The sequence below is a fragment of the Stegostoma tigrinum genome, chromosome 28 (genome assembly GCF_030684315.1).
Source record: "Stegostoma tigrinum isolate sSteTig4 chromosome 28, sSteTig4.hap1, whole genome shotgun sequence".
Taxonomy (NCBI): domain Eukaryota; kingdom Metazoa; phylum Chordata; class Chondrichthyes; order Orectolobiformes; family Stegostomatidae; genus Stegostoma; species Stegostoma tigrinum.
Window position 1 is genome coordinate 37340043 of NC_081381.1, and position 17891 is coordinate 37357933.

The 17891-nt window shown below is 40.9% G+C and overlaps 1 protein-coding gene across 1 annotated transcript; it reads right to left on the reverse strand.

Annotated features, from left to right (window-relative positions):
• Positions 1-1857: 1857 nt before the first annotated feature.
• On the reverse strand, positions 1858-16990 carry LOC125466746 (proproteinase E-like). Its single transcript, XM_048561708.2, has 8 exons — positions 16954-16990; positions 15612-15700; positions 13877-13974; positions 13402-13530; positions 8288-8424; positions 5595-5737; positions 3764-3916; positions 1858-1881 (listed from the first exon to the last, which is right to left on the reverse strand). Exons 1-8 carry the CDS (start codon positions 16988-16990, stop codon positions 1864-1866), a joined length of 804 nt encoding a protein of 267 aa, XP_048417665.2. The 3' UTR covers positions 1858-1863.
• Between the last annotated feature and the right edge of the window lie 901 nt (positions 16991-17891).

Here is a 17891-nt window from a genome sequence, read left to right on the forward strand (position 1 = left end):
ACACTGACTCTCAGAGCATCCCAACCAGACCCATTCCCCTATAACCCACCAAATCTACACATCCCTGAACACTATGGGCAATTTAGCATGGCCAGTCCACCTAGACTGCACATCTTTGGACTGTGGGAGGAAACCGGAGTACCTGGACGAAACCCATGCAGACTCCACACAGACGGTTGCCCGAGGGTGGAATCGAGCCTGGGCCCCTGGCACTGTGACGCAGCAATGCTAATCACTGTGAAGTATCTGATATGGTGCTATCTTTAGAGCTAATGTCACTTTTTATGTCTTGTTGCAAGGCTGTACATATGTGGATGAATTAATAAGCTTGACAAGTACAGAGATTTCTTTCACAGTCATGCCAGTTCTGTTGGTTGATAATGGAATGGTCATTGTTTTGAGCCTAGTCTTAGTTTGAGAAGGCTATGATCTTTTCCTTAAAGCTTTTTCCTTTATTTTTCTCAAATTTTCAACACGTTTCTGGGGATGACAAATTTGTCGACCTGGGGATATCTTGCATTCAAATTTAGGAGTAATTTTGAAAATTAGCTATGTTGTATTTAACAATTTCGGGGTCTTTACCTTCAGTTAAAATCCCTATGATACAATAAAAGTCCAAAATAAGTTCCAGCATACTCAGTCAAATGAGGAAAGCTGCAGAAAAATGTAGAACGCACAGTTTTTAAGGAAAAACATTCCAAATTCTTCCATGAAAGGTAAACTACTGTTAGCATTGCACTGGATAATTTTCCTCATCACCTCATTTCCTGGATGACCTACCCTGGTGTTACGATACAAATAAATAAATAACCATTTATAAATGCCCATTTTTTTTTCACTGTTTTAGTGCCTGGCCAATGGGTGAGTATTGAATTAGAACACCCTGCTGTGGTGCCTTGAGATCGCTTGCATCCAGCAAATTGGGCAAACAACAGCACAGTTTAATCTCCTGCTGAGATGGTACCTTCAGCTGTACAGTATTCTCTCAGCATTGCAGTGGAATGTCAGCGTACATTTTGTGACCAAATTCTGGAGTGGATCTTTGGGCCCACTAGCTCCTTGACAAATTCTAACTCTGAGATATAAATGCTATTTCAAAACGAAGTATAAAATTCAATCAGCCAAGCAGCATCTTAGGAGCACAAAAGCTGACGTTTCGGGCCTAGACCCTTCATCAGAAGAGGGGGATGGGGAGAGGATTCTGAAATAAATAGGGAGAGAGGGGAAGGCGGACCGAAGATGGATAGAGGAGAAGGTAGGGTGAGAGGAGAGTATGGGTGGAGAGGTAGGGAGGGGATAGGTCAGTCTGGGGATGACGGACAGGTCAAGGGGGTGGGATGAGGTTAGTAGGTAGGAAATGGAGGTGCGGCTTGAGGTGGAAGGAGGGGATAGGTGAGAGGAAGAACAGGTTAGGCAGGCAGGGACATCAGGTTTGTGCTGCTAAGATGCTGCTTGGCCTCTGTGTTCACCCAGCTCCACACTTTGTTGTCTTGGATTCTCCAGATCTGCAGTTCCGACTATCTCTGTAAAAGTCAATAATTGCTTGTCGGAGACAATTATTTGTATTCACAGAACTGGAGGAAGGCAAGAGTGAATTCAGTTCCAGGTGAATGCAAGTGTTAGGTGGCAGTAAAGTGGGGTTGGGAAAGGGATAGATGTGAGAAGTGTGCAATGTCAGAATGGGGAAATGAATGAAACAATCAGATGGATCAGGTTCTCATTGATGAATACTGTCGATGCAGATGCAAAGACCCATTTCCCGGAAACAAAATGAGACCACAGTTATCAATTTCTTTCTTTTTTTATTAAGTTTATTCAGTTCTTGATTATCGCTTAGGATATGAAATGCAGTTGTCCCACCTTTCAGTTATTGGCCATTGTCTGAAAATTAAATACATAGGAGGAGTTGTTAGTAACAATGATAAAAGAAAGAGAGATGTTAATATCAGCAGTTTGATGGGGTAATGCTTTCAATTTTAAATTGACTGTGATTAAGTTGCAAAGCAGCTGCAATGAGATTGTCACTGTGGAGCTGGAGAAACACAGCAGGCCAGGCAGGATCAGAGGAGCAGGAAAGTTGATGTTTCAGGTCAAAGAAGGGTCCCGACCCAAAATGTCAACTTTCCTGCTCCTCTGATGCTGCCTGGCCTGCTGTGTTCCTCCAGCTCCACACTGTGTTATCTCCGACCAGCATCTGCAGTTCTTACTTTCTCTCTGTGATGAGATTGTCAGCCTGTGACCTGTACTGTAACAGCGTTGAATGGAATTCCAGTAGCCTTTGCAGATTTTCCTTTCATCTCTCCTTTATACCAAGGGGAAAGCCTTTGGCCTGTGCCTAGTGGCTGTCCACAAAGACAACGATTGGGAATGCAACTGTATGAACAATGCAATTTGTGTTCCACCATTCCATGACACTGCGTTCCTCGACAAGATGAAGTAATCCACTGGATATGTCCAAAAAATGACAACATTCTAACTCAGAGGTATAAACGCTATTTCAAAACTAAGTATAAAATTCAATAATTACTTGTCGGAGACAATTATTTGTATCCACAGACCTGCAAGAAAGCAAGAGTGAATTGACTTCCAGGCGAATGGAAGTTCATTTGGGATGGGGCCATTACCATTGGAACATGTAGCACATCTCTGTGCCTTCAGGTGTCAATAAGAGAAAAACAGATGTGGAAAAGTCCAAAACAAAGCTAAAAATGTTCCTTATTACCGTACACTTTTATAGCAAAATGAAAGTATCAGTGCTTCTAATACCTTATTGAATGTTTTTTTGATGTTGCCTTTGAGGGTTTCTTCACTAATCCTTATATTTGTGTAAGCTTATGGTATTAGGTCAATGATAGTGAACATAATCATTGTTCTAAGTGTTTTAGCTATTGGACTTATCCCAAGCCACCAAAGGATCTGTCTCTCACCATTGTCAAGTGACTTTTGACTCAGACCTCATTTTGTGTTTAAACTATTACGTTAATTTGTTTAACAAAGGATGAACAATTGAATAGATTACTGATACACGATAAAGGGCCTTTGTTGATAGTGACCTTTACACTCAGCATTTAATTGCTGAGGCGGCAAGATGGGGTTGGGCTACTCTGCAGGTCCAACTAGCATAATTATTTTTGCTCTTGCCTCTTCTCTTGCCACCGTCAGGAGGAGAAAGTCACGACCTAACGTCAGCTATTATGTGAAAAATAACATTCTTAGGCACAAAGGGTAAGAAAGTGCTTTGTACAGAAGTTCAACTTTTATACATGTATGTACAGTATCCCCAGCTGTTCTAAAGGACAGTAATAAAAGGTACGAAATGCTAGCAGTTCCTTTCAAATAGTCTTTCTTGCTTGCGCTTCCTTGTCTTCCTGTGTAGTATTTCCTAACATTACGAGAGCTGTGCTGGTCTGAGTTATAGTTCTTCAACATTCCTTAATGTCATGAAGAGCTGTCATCTGGACTCTGGATTGACTATTGTTGATCTCACTGGAAAATAACAAGCTATCTAACACATACCTACAAAAATGTCATACATATGTTTATACAAAAGCAGCTCAACTCCACCGACAAGCTTTGCAGATGAATAATCCATCTGACAACATTTGCAACGAGCGAAGAATGGGGGCAAGATTCTGAAGGTAGTGATTCTTTGATTAAACCCATTGTGATTAGCAAATTAATTAAAGGAACCTCCATGAAGCTAAAGCAAAATAGATTTGAACCATTTTTGTCACAGTTTCCTGCTGTATAGTGCCTTGCTCACCGAATCTATCCAGGAATTGAAAGCTGATACTCGGGTGAAGACTGTGGGTTTCTTCAGAGTGTTGCAGCCCCAAGCTGATCCAAAGCTGACAACACCATATGCATACCACAATCCATCAGCACCTTGGCAATTCAAAGGACCACCTGAGTCCCCCTGATTTAAGAGAAGATAAAACAGGTTAGCCAAAGCAATATTAGGTATGAATATTATTACTAAACCCCTCCTAAATGGTAGCCTCAGCCAAGACTTTAGAAGATCGTACAAGTCCAGTACCGAAGTACCTCTTCAACTCTGGATCCATATTTGTCACCTCAGAGATGGGGATAATTCTCCAGACCGTGTGTGCTTGTGTGGAACCACCCAAACACACGCACATATGCACCCCCACCACATGCACACACACGCACACACTCATACACATACATCCGCATATACACATACACACACACACATACGCCCATACACACACACACACACACATGTACACGTACACCCACACATACACACACACAAACACCCACACGCACACGCACAAACATACACATATACAGATAAATTAATAGACATAGATTTTCATTGCGCTATGTTCTACAGTCATTATATCAATATACCTTTAAGAGATATGTCATGTCAGCATGTCTTTAAGAAGCGTGTTCATAACATCATTAATGTACTGTGCAATGTTGTCTAAAGCTATAAAGATCTCAAGATCCATCTTAACTTGAATCAATAGAAGCCAGTGTCAAACAGTGTCTGTTGTGACTGGCCTAGCTACTTAAATGTCTGAGGAGCGTCATGTACGTATATAATCATCAGCTGTAATAAATATCTTTTGGACTCTTTTATACTACAATATCCATATGCAGATTCTTAGGTTACAAGACATCATAGAAGTATTGCTGCAGATAAAAGACTCTCTTGGAGACAAAAGTGCATATATACATTTACAAATAGCAGAGTCAGGAGCAACAGTTGACCCTTCAGTTTCTGAAGTTGGGCTCACATCAAATCAAGATGTTTGCAGAAATAGATGGAGAGATGGTGAGAAGTTGCAGGCAGGAGGAAAATTATGTTGGATCTGGTGTTTTGAGCCAACAAGAAAAATCAGTTCAGAGGAGTAATGACCATATTAGTAATGATAAAATAAAGAAGGGTAGGAGAGTTTGCAAGAAAAGGCTAGATTTGATGCTGGAGGTGACAGAGGGATGACCCATCAAAGGACAATTTTTTTTAACTGAAACATGACTGTTTACAGACACCTGCCCCGATAAGAGAAACTCGACATCGTTTTAACCATCACTAGATCCTTATCATCTACCTTGAGTTACTATGAAAGGGATTAGGATTGAATCTCAGGAGGACTTAACTTGGAGATGTTCCAGAACAATTTACAGTCAAGGAGGTACATTTATAATTAGCATCTGCTGCAATTTGACAATCAGTTTACACAGAACAATATCCTGTAAACAGCAATGTAATAATGCCTAAATAATCCATTTCAGTGAATGTTGGTTGAAGGATACCAGAACATCAAGGAGAACAAAGTAGACCATGGAATCTCTTACATTTTCCTGAGGGGAGAAATGGGCCTTGGTTTAACTCCATATTCAAATCACATCATCTCTGACAGTGCAATACTGCCTTGGTACTACCTGGAGGCGGTATTGCACTGGAGTGTGAAACGATATTCTCTGCACAAGTCTTTGGAATGGGACTGGAATCTTCTAATTGAGAGGTAAATGAATATCCACTGACCCACAGATAGCCCTTCTCTCTCAAACCACAATTTCGCACAAAACATTTTCAATGGAATGAAGTAGAAATTACTTACATTACATCCAGACTTCTCATATCCTCCTGCGCAAACCATGGTGGTCTTCACATTGTTACCCCACCAGTCACTTTGCTGACAGGTCTGATGGTCAACGATTGGCAGAAGAGCCTGCTGTAGCTTTGAGGGAAGTGGGCCATTAGCTGCAGGATTCCAGATATTAATGTTGATTCATTAGAGTTGTAGTAAAATACAGTTGTAGTAAACAACAACATTCACAATATGATGGTCAAAGAAGGAGGTAGCTTTTGAAGGTTTAGTGTGGGGAAAAGTTGAGAAGCATATATTCACACACTCTCCACGGCTCTGCACACTTTCACAAATATTCCAGTAAAGTAGAGTCACCATGATCCTATTGTTGGGTTGTTCTCTCATCTGAGATAGAGCTGTTGGATAGTGGTTTAACCTGAGGGTCACCATGCCTCAGGTTAGAAGGTCAGGAAAGAGAATCCTTCATGGTAACCTCAGCTTGTGCAGGAATTGAACCTATTCTGTTGGCATCAGTATGTATTGCAGACCATCACGGAAGCCAACCTCCCATCCGTGGACTTCATCTACACTTCTCCTTGCTGCAGAAAGGCTGCCTATGTCATTCAAGACCCCTACCACCCTCTTCTGTTAGGCAAAAGATACAAAAACTTAAATACACACACCAACAGATTCAAGAACAGTTTCTTCCCTGCCATTATTAGACTGCTGAACGATCTCTCTAATTTCAGATTTAATGTTGATCTTGCTTTTGTTTGCATCCTGTGCAGCCCATAACCATGTGTGCCTCATCCTGTCTAAACACCCTATGATCTGTACTTGTATGTTATGATCCACCTACACAACTTTTCACTGTACTTTGGTACATGTGACAACAATAAATCAAATCAAACCAACTGAGTGACCAAACTCCCATTAATTATAGCAAATCTGCATCTGCTGTCTGGCATGGAAGTAGCAATATAACACCCACACTGGGAAACATTGTAAGGCTTTAGTAAGAGTTGGATAGTAGCATGAAAGTTTAAAAATAAAGTGAGAACATTTGATTCTTTGTACATGATCAAGAAGATAATGGATAGAAGCAGGAATAAGCCATTTAATCTTTGAAGCTTGCTCCAGTAAAATCACGGATGCCTCAACTCCATATTCCTGCACTATCTGAATCAGTTTTAATACCTTCAGTATTCAAAAATCTATCAACCTCTGTCTTGAATATACTCAACACATATCTATGGTCCTATGGAGTAAAACATTCTCATGAATCTCCACCCTCTGAGATGAGAAATTTCTCACCTCAGTTAGGTTTCAATGAGATCACCTCTCTTTTCTCTAAATTCCAGGGAATATAGGCCTAGTGTCTCAGTTGCACTGCAGAGGGCAATGCCCTCATTCAGGAATCAGGCTGGTAAACTTTCATTGCCATGCCTAAACCCCTCCAGGGATAGCAGACCAAAGCTGGACACATTCCTCCAGGTATGATCTCTCCAAGGCCTTTATCACTGTAGTTTGACTTCTTTATCCTATACTCCAATCCCTTTGTAATAAACCCTAAAAAGTCATTTAGTTTATGGAATGCTTGGCCATGCCCTATGCTATCATCAAGGTTCACACATGAATAATTCCATTATTGTCCTACAAATTAGACATAATCTAATAGAATGGCAGTACAAATTCAAGGGACTTTGAGGCCTGTTAATGGATTCTGACCCTGTAATTGATATAGTTATCGCTGAAAATAAAACCCCTTACTATAAGGACAATTTCCTTAGCAACACTCATTCCTAATTACTGTTCTAATTCTGCTACAAACAGAGACAGGTTTTTGCAAAGTTTTATTCCCAGAACTGAGCTACGTGGCTATAAGTACGTATCAGAAATGGAAATCAGGATGGCCCAGAGGATATTCCATCCTTCAAAGTTATTGAACAAGTAATGTCAAAGAGCAGATTGGAATCCATGCTTTAATCCTGTGTATTGTCACGAGATACAAATATAGGCCCCCGGCTTCAATGTATCTACATAACAAGATAGTTCTATTATTGATAACAGCTCAAAGTCATGTACTATTTTTGATGTATTTTAAAAAGGAAGTTTGCAAAATGTCTTTGCTGTAGGCCAATCTACTAATTTTGACATCGGACTGTCAGTTTTAGCCTTGACCACTATTTTCATCACTCTTCATCAATTACCTTTTCACTGTGTCCAAGGGTCACCCATTATGGTTCGAGTCACAATACCATTATAAAGTAAGGCTAAAAGGTAGCTTCCAGAGATCTACCTCAGCCAGTGTGGGAATTGAGTCTTTGCTTCTGGCGTGTATCTACTCCAGCCATCTAGCTAACTGAACTAACTAACCCCTAGATGTTTGTTTGTGTGTGGAATGGGAGTTCAGTCAGAGGAGTGGACTGTATCAGCACAACGCAGGTGATAAACCACCTTGAAATTGGTCTATTCTATAGAAAGATTCTTCTAGATGTCTAAGTGGATGGTCCCATCCTTGCATCAGTTCATTTCAGGGCATTGGGGTGAATCCCTGAGATGAGAACATTACCAGCTAAGGCAAGAAACTTTAAAAAATCTCAGTGGAAAAAAATAATTCCCAGGTAAAAGCAGCTATGTCAGAAATTTGATGTCATGTTTACTTTCTTCCTTTCTGTTTGAATATCGCCTAAAAGTTTTGAATACAAACACAGGCTACTTACTGTACAGCCTGCCCCATCCAGTCACATAGCAGGGATAATTATTTTCAAAGATATCACCAGCTGGAGGAATGCAGGCAGGCTTAACTTTGTCACTTAAGGTTGCAGGTTTGGAAAGTTTGATCAAAGCAATGTCATTCCTAAAATTTAAAAACATTGAGGGCGTTATTTAGGCAATTATTCCAAAAAGGCTTTGCTCAATTGAACAGCTGAATGTGGTGACTACAGCTTCAGCTACTTTCTAGCTACTTTCTGGTCTTGCACTTTGGAAAAAGGAATACAGGCATAGACTATTTTCTAAACAGTGAGAAAATTCATGAAGCCGAAGTACAAAGCGATCTGGGAGTGTTGGTCAGGATTCTCTAAAGGTTAACTTGCAGGTGGAGTCCGTGATTCAGAAAGCGACTGTAATGTTGTCATTTATCTCAAGAGGGTTGGAATATAAAAGCAGTGTTGTGCTTCTGAGATTTTATAAAGCTCTAGTTAGGCCCCATTTAGAATACCGTGTCCAATTTTGGGCCCCACACCTCAGGAAGGACATACTGGCCCTGCAGCGTGTCCAGCAGAGATTCACATGGATGATCCCTGGAAAGGTAGGTTTAACGTATGATGAACGTCTGAGGATTCTGGGATTGTATTCATTAGAGTTTAGAAGGTTATGGGGAGATCTGATAGAAACTTACAAGATAATGTATGGCTTGGAAAGGGTGGACGCTGCGAAGTTGTTTCTGTTAAGCAGGGAGACTAGGACCCGTGGGCACAGCCTTAGAATGAGAGGGGTCAAATTTAAAACGGAAATGAGGAGACATTTCTTCAACCAGAGTGGTGGGCCTGTGGAATTCATTGCCACGGAGCGCAGTGGAGGCCGGGACATTAAATGTCTTCAAGGCAGAGATTGATAAATTCTTGATCTCGCAAGGAATCAAGGGCTATGGGGAGAGTGCAGGGAAGTGGAGTTGAAATGCCCATCGGCCATGATTTAAATGGCGAGTGGACTCGATGGGCTGAATGGCCTTACTTCCACTCCCATGTCTTATGGACTTATAGAAAAGGTTCTGGGGATGTGGTGAGCTATCTTCTTGAAGCACTGCCACTAATGTGATGTAGGAATATCCATAATGCTTTTGTCTGTTGTGGTTCACTTGGCCATTACAGAGTCAGCTACACTGTACTGGATCATGGATAGATCACACAAGCAAGAATTACAAATTTCCCCCATTGATGAGTATTAATGAAGTGGTTGAGTTTTAGCTATCATTATCCAGATTTTATTCCAGATTTATTAATCACATTTAAACTCCTCAGCTTCTGCAGTGGGATGTGAACGCTGGAACATATGTTCAGATGTACAGATTATTAGCCTAAGACCATTAATGAGTATGCTACCATCTGCAGTGCCAGTATACTGTACAGGAGAGACCTGTGAATTAGCAGGCTGTTGAGTTGAGAGTATAGAAAAGGTGCCAAATGATCTGAAAGTTTTGAGTTTCGTCTGGAGTCTCAGCTAATTGCAATAACATATTGTTGTTCCTTTTGTTGTTGGTTCAGAATCCAGAAACTCCCTTGCTAGCAACACTGTGTGCATCATATGGACTGCACCTCACCACCATATTCCCAATGGTAGTTACAGATGAGCAACAAAAGCAGGCCTATCGAGCAATGGTCACATTCCACAAAGGAATGATGAAGAAAAGGTGTTGAGAAAGGCAATCTACCAGCTAAGGGGGATTTGGTACATTGAGGGGTACTAACTCACGGGATTGAGGGATAAAGGTTGTTGACTTGCTCACTGAGTTGGCTTGTTTTCACTCAGATGTTTTGTCACCATGCTAGGTCACATCATCAGTGGAGCCTTTGATGAAGCAATGTTATTCTACTCCACTTGGAATTTATACCATCCGGTCCGTTATCGTGAGTAGTAGCAGTTCTGGTTTTCATCTGTATGGGTTTATATATGGGGTCCAATTCTATATGTTTGTTGATTGCATGATGAGTGGAGAACTATACCTAAAGAAATTTCCATGTAAGTGTTTGTCGTAGAATGGCTGTGGGCTTGTGGGCCACCAGGATTCCTAGCGGACATCAAGAACATATCAGAACTAACAACAAGACTCCTAAGACCACTAGGAATCATGGTGGCCCACAAGACCACAGCTACTCTACAAGAAACGCTTACGTGGATTAAAGACTCCATTCCCACAACATGCAGAACCAATGTGGTTTACAAAATACCATGCAACAACTGCAACAAACATTACGTTCAGAGAGACAGGAAGGAAACTAGCCATCAGAATACATGAACATCAACTAACAGCAAAACAGCATGACAAACTCTCCTTAATATCAGAACACTCAGACAATGAAGCCCATCAATGTAGCTGGGACAAGGTAACCACAGTAGCCCAAGCCAAACAGGGACATGCATGGGAATTCCTAAAGGCATGGTTCTCTACCCATAATGCAATCAACAAACATATAGAATTGGACCCCATATATAAACGCATACAGATCAAAACCGGAAATGACACTACTCACCATAATGGACCAGACAGTATAAATTCCAAATGGAGTAGAATAACATCGCTTCATCGGAGGCCTCACTGATGATGTCACCTAGCATGGCGATGAAACGTCTGAAGAAGAACAAGCCAGCTCGGTGAGCAAGTCGACAACCTCACCCACAACCCGAGCTACAGATCTTTGCAAAACTTTATTGCGGGATAAAGATAAAAGATGCTTAATTCACAGTTAAAATAATTCAGAACTCATTGTCCATTCCATAAATTGTTCGAACTTTCTGTATGTTAAAGGTGCTATAGAAATGTCATTTTCTGGGTTTGCTATTAACATTGAAGCAGAAAATTGTAATTATGGAAATAAACATGGTGGACGCTTTTCTTCTACAATCTGATTCAGAAAGGGACATTATTTTTTTCCATGAAGTTGGGTTAGTACTTCCATATTGTATAAAGTAACAGATTTAGAGAGATTGGACATCAGCCTAAAGTTAAACAGATATGATAAACTCTCACAAAAGGACAAAACTATTGCAAGACTGGGTAACAGTCCATACAAAATATTTAATCATCTCTGACATCCCTAATCCCTTAATCTTCAAACTCATCCATGTCTGTCAGTTTTATTTTTTTCAAACAAGTTTATTAAAACCGCAGTTCTGACATAGAAGGAAATTATCTCCATTTCACATTAAAAATAAAGTGTCAAGATAAAGATTCAAGTCTCAACAAGTTATCTTTATCTTTAAAAAGAAATCATGCATGGAATTTCATGGAGCCTGATGGAGGGAGCATGATGCTGGAGAATCAGATGGGCGTGGCTGTATCAGATTCCCAGCTTTGGCTTTCCCCACTGGGGGTGATGTGGGATTTACATTGTGGGAAATTGATAACCATAACCTGTTATTTCCCATTCAAATTTTGCGATTAAACTTGGATATTTCATTTTGATAAAGGTGGATTGCAAGAGATCAGGGAAATTCATTAAAGAGAATTCCTGCACTGAAACCAGGTGTTTAGTTGTGAGGTAAAACTTTGCAGGACTGATCGAAATACAATGACTAAGATGTCCATGAAACAACAGCGACATAGTTATAAAAAGGCTACTTACATTGAACTGTAAGTGCAGAACCATGTAGAATGAGTACAAAATTAACACTTTTCAAGTGAAGTCACAGAGGACAGAAAAGCATCCTACCCCGCTGCATTAGTGAATGTGTGGAACTAACTCAGTTGCTCGGATTTTCTCAACAGGTATGTTGAGGATCCAAAAGCAAAGAGATCTCATCTCCAGAGAATACTGAGCTTCATCAATAACTAAATGTTCATTTGATCATATGGAACTTAAGTATTGTTAAGAAAAATCACATTTTCTTGAAGTTTTTCATCTTGCACTCATCAGGACAATTTGCAAGAATACAATTTCAGGTGAAACAGAAATTAACACTGTATGAGAGGAGAGCACTGACTGATTGCATGCAACTAATGTGTTCTCCATGGCTACATCTCTACAAATAAGCATCTATTTGCCAACCCATCAGCACTCTCCTTGCATACAATATTAATGTTGGTCTTCCCTTGATGTTGATATTCTTGCAAATTATCCTGATAAGTGCAAGATGAGAAACTTTTACAACATGTGTCTTTTTGCAGCAATACTCAAAAACAAAATTATAGAGTAAGAGGTGGATTATTTTGGGGGAGTACACCTCCTGAAGTTACTATAGCCTATTAGCAGAATTAATTAATATCCGATAAAAACCAAAAGAACTGCTGATGCTGTAAATAAAAAAAAAATAGAAATTGCTCGAAAACCTCAGCAGGTCTGGCAGCATCTGTGGAGAGAAATCAGAGTTAATGTTTCAGGCCAAGTGACCCTTCCTCAGAACAGATGGTAGCTTGGAAAATGAGATAACAAAGTGTGGAGCTGTACGGACACAGCAGGCCAAGCAGCATCTTGCTTGGAAAATGTTGGTTTATATACCGAAGATAGGGTGGGGGGTTGGGGTGTGAGCGAAGGCTGTAAGGACAGGTAAGGATAGAGACCAAATAGAGAACAGTTGGACAGACAAAGGAGTGGATAACAATCTAGTTCGATGGGTGAGTAGACAGTGATGGGGTCTTTTAGTGCTAACATTAGGTTTTGTGTAATAGCCGACAATGTGATAACAAAGTCTGGTGTCCTGGGGTTGAAGTAAGTATGTGGGAGAGCACAAGCCCCAACGTTGTTGAACTCGATATTGAGCCCAGAAGGATGGAGAGTTCCCAAGTAGAAAATGAACTGCTGTTCTTCCAGCTTGTGCTGAGTTTTGCTGGAGCACTGCAGCAAGCCTGAGACAGAGAAGTTGGCCAGGGAACAGGGTGGTTTGTTGAAGTGACAGACAACTAGAAGCTCGGGGTCTTTTTGATAAATAGGTGTTTTTCGCCAACACGGATCTAATATCTCTAATGTGGCATAGAGCTGTACTTTGTTTCATCAGGCCCCTGCTGATCATACTGTGTCGTCCAAATTGTTGCTGCTGGATCATAGAGTCACCTCAGTGCTGTTAAAACTGCAATTGAGTTAGACGGTTGAGTGCAGAGGCAAGCCTGCCAACTTACCCACAGGCCAGGCAATTAGGGTTCCACTGTGGGTGAATGAAAATCTTGGCAGCATCTATGGTCTCTTCTGGACCTTCAGGCACATCTCTGTCATACTCCCCAAGCACCACGCGGTAGGACCAGCCCGATCTTCGAAGATAAGATACAGTATTAACATTGTGTAGAGAAGCTCACTGTAACAATATTTGGGGCACAATGTCAGAGCAACGGGGATGGTAGAAATCTAACTCCCAATCCACCAGGAGAATGGAAGACAGAAATACTCTTGCAGGCTTAGCAGGCAATGTTGTTGATCCTAAATTGCTGTTCACATGTAAAATTTATACAAACTCATTGCCAGTCCTTTGGAATTGTGAATTATCTGGGTGAATGTCTCCTGTAAAACACCGAGTATTGCACAAATGTAATACACCTTCAGTGGTCTATACTAGGAACAGTGCTTTGCAAATGCTTATCACTCAGAGTAGGCACTCACTGGATGCAGTGTCCTGCTGTCAAAACCCAGCTGCTCTCAATCAGGCTTCCTCCGCATGTGTGAGAATAGTACGATCCACGGTCCACTTCCAAGGAGATCTACCAATAAACCAGAGAAGATTATTCCCAAGAGAGTTGAGGCGGGGGTGGTGGAGGGGGGGTGCGGGGGAAGAGAGAGAGAGAGAGAGAGAGAGATAGAGACAGAAACCGACAGCAGACTTGTTCAAATCAGCTACCATTATACACATCAGTCTACGCAGCCCATTTCAATTATCACACAACTAGGTCCATTTGATGTCACAGTGGAGAAAGTTCTGTTTGGTCCCTGCCTTTTCCTGTTTACCCTACACATCCTGAAATTTTACATGGAAGGAGTAAAAGTTAAAAAAACTCTTGCAGAATTCAGAAACCTGGGCCTCCTGAGTGAGGTTGGTTGACCAACCGTCTGCGTTTTCCAAATAAATCTATAACCTAAAGAGCGTTTTTGTGCTGATCTTCCTTTATCCTCTCATGTCCATTTACCCTCCTGCTACTCTGTACACTCCATGTTGGTCGGCTATTTCCTTTATGTGTTTAAGCAAACACTTGGCTGCTTCACCCAAGGGACCATCCTCCTTGGTGAGAGGTGTTGAGTATTGGAGGCCTATTTGATTGTGAAGGGCATTGTTAGCAGTCACAGTTACAGTATCAGTAATGCAGTCAGATTTCATCAGGGCTTCACAGTCAATCACAACTTGACATGGAGTCATGTGGTATTTTTCCAGAAGACCACTCTTGGCATCTTAGATATCAAGTGGAATGCATTGCCGAAGAGGGTAGTGGAGTCGGCCTCATTAGGGGCATTTAAGCGGCTATTTGATAGGCATATGGATGATATATAAGGTAGCGGTGGAGGTTAGATAGACCTTAGGTTTCGGGTAAAAGTTCGGCACAATATCATGGGCCGAAGGGCCTGTACTCTGCTGTACTATTCTATAAGTGTAGAGCTGGATGAACACAGCAGGCCAAGCAGCATCAGAGGAACAGGAAGGCTGATGTTTCAGGCCTAGACTCTTCTTCAGAAAGGTCATCCTATTGAATTTAATTTCTGTACCAGCATAAAGTGCTAGGTAAGGCTCGTTTGATGTAGTTCTCTATCAACAATCTTTGTTTGTCTTTGCTTTGCCTTGGGCCAATATCATGGAGAGTGTTGGTAGTCAGAATGTTGAGGTGCTGGTGTTGAATTGGAGTGAACAAGGTCAAAAGTCACACGACACCAGGTTATAGTTTAATGGATTTATTCGAATTCACAAACTTTCATAGCGCAGCCCCTTTGTCAGGTGAGAATGAATGACAACATGGGAACAATCTTAAATTCCAATACCAAACCTGAACTTCGTTGTTCGGATGTGCTCATTCTGGACCTGCCGAGGTTGTGAAAGGGCTTTTACAGAAACAGATTCTTATCTTTTTCTTTTAGACCTTTGCTCACCTAAAATAAGCACACTTTCCAGGAATACTTTCCAAGGTAGAGATTCCAATGGCAACCCTGGGCGATTCTGATCCCCTTCCTTACTCAGGGACAAGAAGTTCGATTATGGCAGTTCTGCTGCTGTTCCAGCTGAGATTAACTAACCAATCAGAGGCAAGGTATTGAACTCATGACCTATTGATCAAGCAATATATCAAGCAGTAAGGTGCGGGAAAGCTGAGAGTATTCCTTTCTTGACTGCCGTGATTTTCCATCTGACACTTACCTGCCAAGGCCAGCTATATGGTCTTGCATCGATTCCATTGACAACCCTTGTCATATAAGGCGGGTAGCTGGGATTTCCACAGGCATGGGCTGAAAAGACAAAGGTTGGTCCCATTCACACCACTACTTGCAATATGGAGTATTCTTATTTTGAAGGATAAGAGGGATAGGGCTCAGTTTGGTTGAAAGGGAAATTTGAGACTGATCTTCACTGTGCTGGGAATAGACCTTTCTGTGGCATAGAGCACTTAAAAATCATGTCTCATTCCAGGAGCCAGATAGATGATAGATTTCTTTTGTCTCACCTTTTGAACGAATGACTGAAATGCCACAAATTGCCGGCATTTATCTTATGATCTCTTTAGCATTTGTTTGCAATATGTAACATAACTGTGAATGTGTATTTTCATGCCCACTGTAATTCAAGCATGAAATCAAACAGTGTTGTCCCTTGTCTCAGTTTGTCCTTTTGATTTCACTTCCCATCATTTTTTGTGCAGCAATGTGCACTGTTGCTGGGCAGTTGGCAGATGGTGGGTGGGAATAGTTTGACTGGCAATCTACTGAGGTCCAAGTCTTTGTATGTGTCTAGCTTGGACAGGAGTCCAATATAATTTTCCTATGCATGTCTACAGCCAACTGTAGAGGTGTCATTTCCAGAAAATGACAAATATAGACATTAGCTACTTGTTATAACAAGGTGTGGAGCTAGATGAACACAGCAGGCCAAGCAGCATTGGAGGAGCAGGAAGGCTGATGTTTTGGGTCTAGACCCTTCTTCAAGAAATTAGCTACCTGTTGCCATCTATGTCATGAGCAGCATTTACTTTAGATTGGCAACTAGCTGGTTCCTTATCTCACCAGTTAATTTATACTCCAGGAAGATACATGGTTTAAAATTTTTTAAAAAATCCACAGATTTACTTTGGAAGCATTTCTAAAACATTTTTGTATCAACATATCCATCAACGTGGATGGTATTTTACACTTTCTGATTTTTGAGCACTTGCTAACACCAATAAGTTCAAGATCTGATGCATAGTAACAAGATACAGAATAAAGCCTTCTCAGCTCTGCTGTCAAGCTGTGTCTCAGCCTGAGGTAGGAAGCACAATCTAAAGGAGAACCCACAATGAGTGTGTCACGGCCCAATTCTACACTTATTATCCTATGGTCTCGCTGAGTGAGAATGCCAGTTAGAGCTAAATTATGATCCATTTGCTGCTATAGCCCTTGACTGAGATTGAAACTGTGGAGAATTTCTATATTTCTGTTCAAATTACAAATTTAGAACATTTCTGACCAATTGGGCCAAGCAACACTTCACACACTAGGCAACTCACCACCAGCAGCAAGCAGAAGGAGGAGTAGGGCTTCCATTATGTTCCTGAGACACCAATGAAATAAATCAACAACAGGCATTTTATATTGACTCCTGTACAAGATCAATCATTACCTTTCTAGAATATTAAATTATTCTTTTAGAAATACTCAAGCATACTCTATCATTCAAAACATTGATGTAGATATGTGTCAAGGTTACAGTATTTTTGTTTACTGTACGGAATCTGTGGACCAAGTTTCTTTGACTCACTCACTGTTAAACACTGAGCTGGATGTTGGCAGCTAATAAAATATCTGCTGCATTGCATTTGAATGGCCCAATGAATATCTTAAAAGTCAATGTTTATTACAGTACTATAAGTATTGGATTAATTTAAAACATTTTAGTCAACATGGACTGGTTGGACCAAAGGTTCTGTTTCCGTGCTGTATGACCCTATGACTCTATGACTATGTCAGAGTTAAAAAAGCTGACTTTTCCTTCACGTTTCTTTCACTCCTTTTTTCTTAAGTTTTCTTTAAAGCGATTATTCTGCCATTCACACCTCCAGTAAACATCTTTGTTTCTTTCTACTTACTCCATTATCAATCCTGTTGGCTTTAAATCACCAGTTTTTTGTCATTAATTTCTCCTTTTTTTTACCTGATCACGTCATTCCTTTTGTTCATTTTCCATCCTTCCCCATTTCACTTACATATAACCTATTATCTTTCAAACATTTCACAGCACAGATGAAATGGCATCGATGCTGACTAAACACAGCAGGCCAAGCAGCATCTTAGGAGCAGAAAAGCTGATGTTTCAGGCCTAGACCCTTTGTCAGAAAAGGGGGAGGGGGAAAGGGTTCTGAAATAAATAGGGAGAGAGGGGGAGGCGGATCGAAGATGGATAGAGGAGAAGATTGGTGGGGAGGAGACAGACAAGTTAAAGGGGCGG

Coding starts and splice junctions, on each gene's coding strand:
- LOC125466746 (XM_048561708.2), bottom strand. CDS start 16,990: ATGGAAGCCCTACTCCTCCTTCTGCTTGCTGCTGGTG. Junction 8,425..13,401: donor CCTAATTGCCTGGCCTGTGG/GTAAGTTGGCAG, acceptor TTTAAATTTTAG/GAATGACATTGCTTTGATCA. Junction 5,738..8,287: donor TGGATGGGGCAGGCTGTACA/GTAAGTAGCCTG, acceptor GGAATCCTGCAG/CTAATGGCCCACTTCCCTCA.